Here is a 1,471-nt window from a genome sequence, read left to right on the forward strand (position 1 = left end):
GAAAGAGAAGAAGCAGAAAAAGATCAAGAAATAAGAAGATATTGTCATCAGCTACAAGAGAAGGGTAGGGAGCTACAGGAGAAGGATAGGGAGCATCAGATGGTACTGCATGAGAATCAGGAGGTACTACAACAAAAGGATATTGTGATACTTGAGAAGGACAGGGTGCTGCAGGAGAAGAATAGGGAGCTGCAGGAGAAGGATCGGGAGCATCAGGTGGTACTGCAGGAGAATCAGGAGGTACTACAACAAAAGGATATTGTGATACTTGAGAAGGACAGGGTGCTGCAAGAGAAGAATAGGGAGCTGCAGGAGAAGGATAGGGAGCATCAGGTGGTACTGCAAGAGAATCAGGAGGTGCTACGACAAAAGGATATCGTGATACTTGAGAAGAATAGGGAACTACAGGAGAAGGATAGGGAGCTACGTGAGTCTCAAGAGGCAGTTCGTAGGTACCAGCAACAAGCAGAGCTTACTGATGATCACTGGGTTATTAATAAAGATGAGGTGACTTTGACAAAGGAGGAGTTAGGAAGAGGATCTTATGCTGTCGTTACAGTTGGTATCTTTAGAGGTTTAAGAGTAGCTGTCAAGTCACTTCATAATATCATCATCTCAGATTATAATCTAGGTATCTTCTCCAGGGAAATGAGTATAGCATCACGAGTACGCCATCCTAACCTGGTCCAGTTTATTGGTGCAACTAAAGTGGATAATCCTCTCATCTTGACCGAGCTGATGAGCACTAGTCTTAATCATGAGATTCGCAGAAATCGATTAAGCTATCAACAGATTCTGAGTATTGCTCAAGATGTAGCTTTAGGCCTCAACTACCTTCACCTGTTTAAGCCTCAGCCTATTATTCACAGAGATGTGAGCAGTCCTAACGTATTATTAAAGCCTTGCACTGGAGCTGCTTGTTATGAAGCTAAACTAGCAGATTATGGTACAGCTAAAGTAGTGCAAGCTGAAAGTTCAGGTACTGTTATGCCAGGCAATCCAGCATATGCTGCTCGAGAAGCTCGTGATCCTGAACAACACAGTCCAGCAATGGATGTCTACAGTTACTCTGTTCTCCTTATGGAAATGAATTTACGTTCTAAACCAGAAATGACAATATCAGAGAGAGCACAACAATCTGGTAGAGTCTCCTGGTCTGATATGAAGTCTCTCATACAAAGAGGACTTAAAGTTGATCCTAGAGCTCGTCCTACTATGGTTCAAGTAGTAGAGTCATTGAAAAGGATGAAGATTTGACTATATTTTGATATTTTTAAAAGGGTCATTAAAGGGTTAAGGTTGCTGCCTTTAATTAGTTAGTTTTATTCTATTATGTCTAGTTTTTGCTACTATGGATCTACCAGTAATAATAATTATTCTATTTCTGTATCTTCTTTTCTTATTTTTGTGTGTAGATACAATTTATAACTAGTAATAATTATTTATAACTTTTAATAACTTTTATTAATCG

General features: G+C 39.8%; 1 protein-coding gene across 1 annotated transcript; it reads left to right on the forward strand.

Annotated features, from left to right (window-relative positions):
- Nucleotides 1-6: 6 nt before the first annotated feature.
- On the forward strand, nt 7-1,435 carry LOC109588581 (serine/threonine-protein kinase CTR1-like). The gene is made up of 2 exons (XM_020004724.1): nt 7-64; nt 320-1,435. Exon 2 carries the CDS (start codon nt 649-651, stop codon nt 1,255-1,257), a length of 609 nt encoding a protein of 202 aa, XP_019860283.1. The 5' UTR covers nt 7-64; nt 320-648; the 3' UTR covers nt 1,258-1,435.
- Nucleotides 1,436-1,471: the final 36 nt, after the last annotated feature.

Source organism: Amphimedon queenslandica, unplaced genomic scaffold (genome assembly GCF_000090795.2).
Source record: "Amphimedon queenslandica unplaced genomic scaffold, v1.1 AMPQUscaffold_12000, whole genome shotgun sequence".
In the NCBI taxonomy this organism is placed as follows: domain Eukaryota; kingdom Metazoa; phylum Porifera; class Demospongiae; order Haplosclerida; family Niphatidae; genus Amphimedon; species Amphimedon queenslandica.

What these genes read in the sequence shown, in the direction of transcription:
- LOC109588581 (XM_020004724.1), top strand. Translation starts at nt 649, where the DNA reads ATGAGTATAGCATCACGAGTACGCCATCCTAACCTGGTCCAGTTTATT.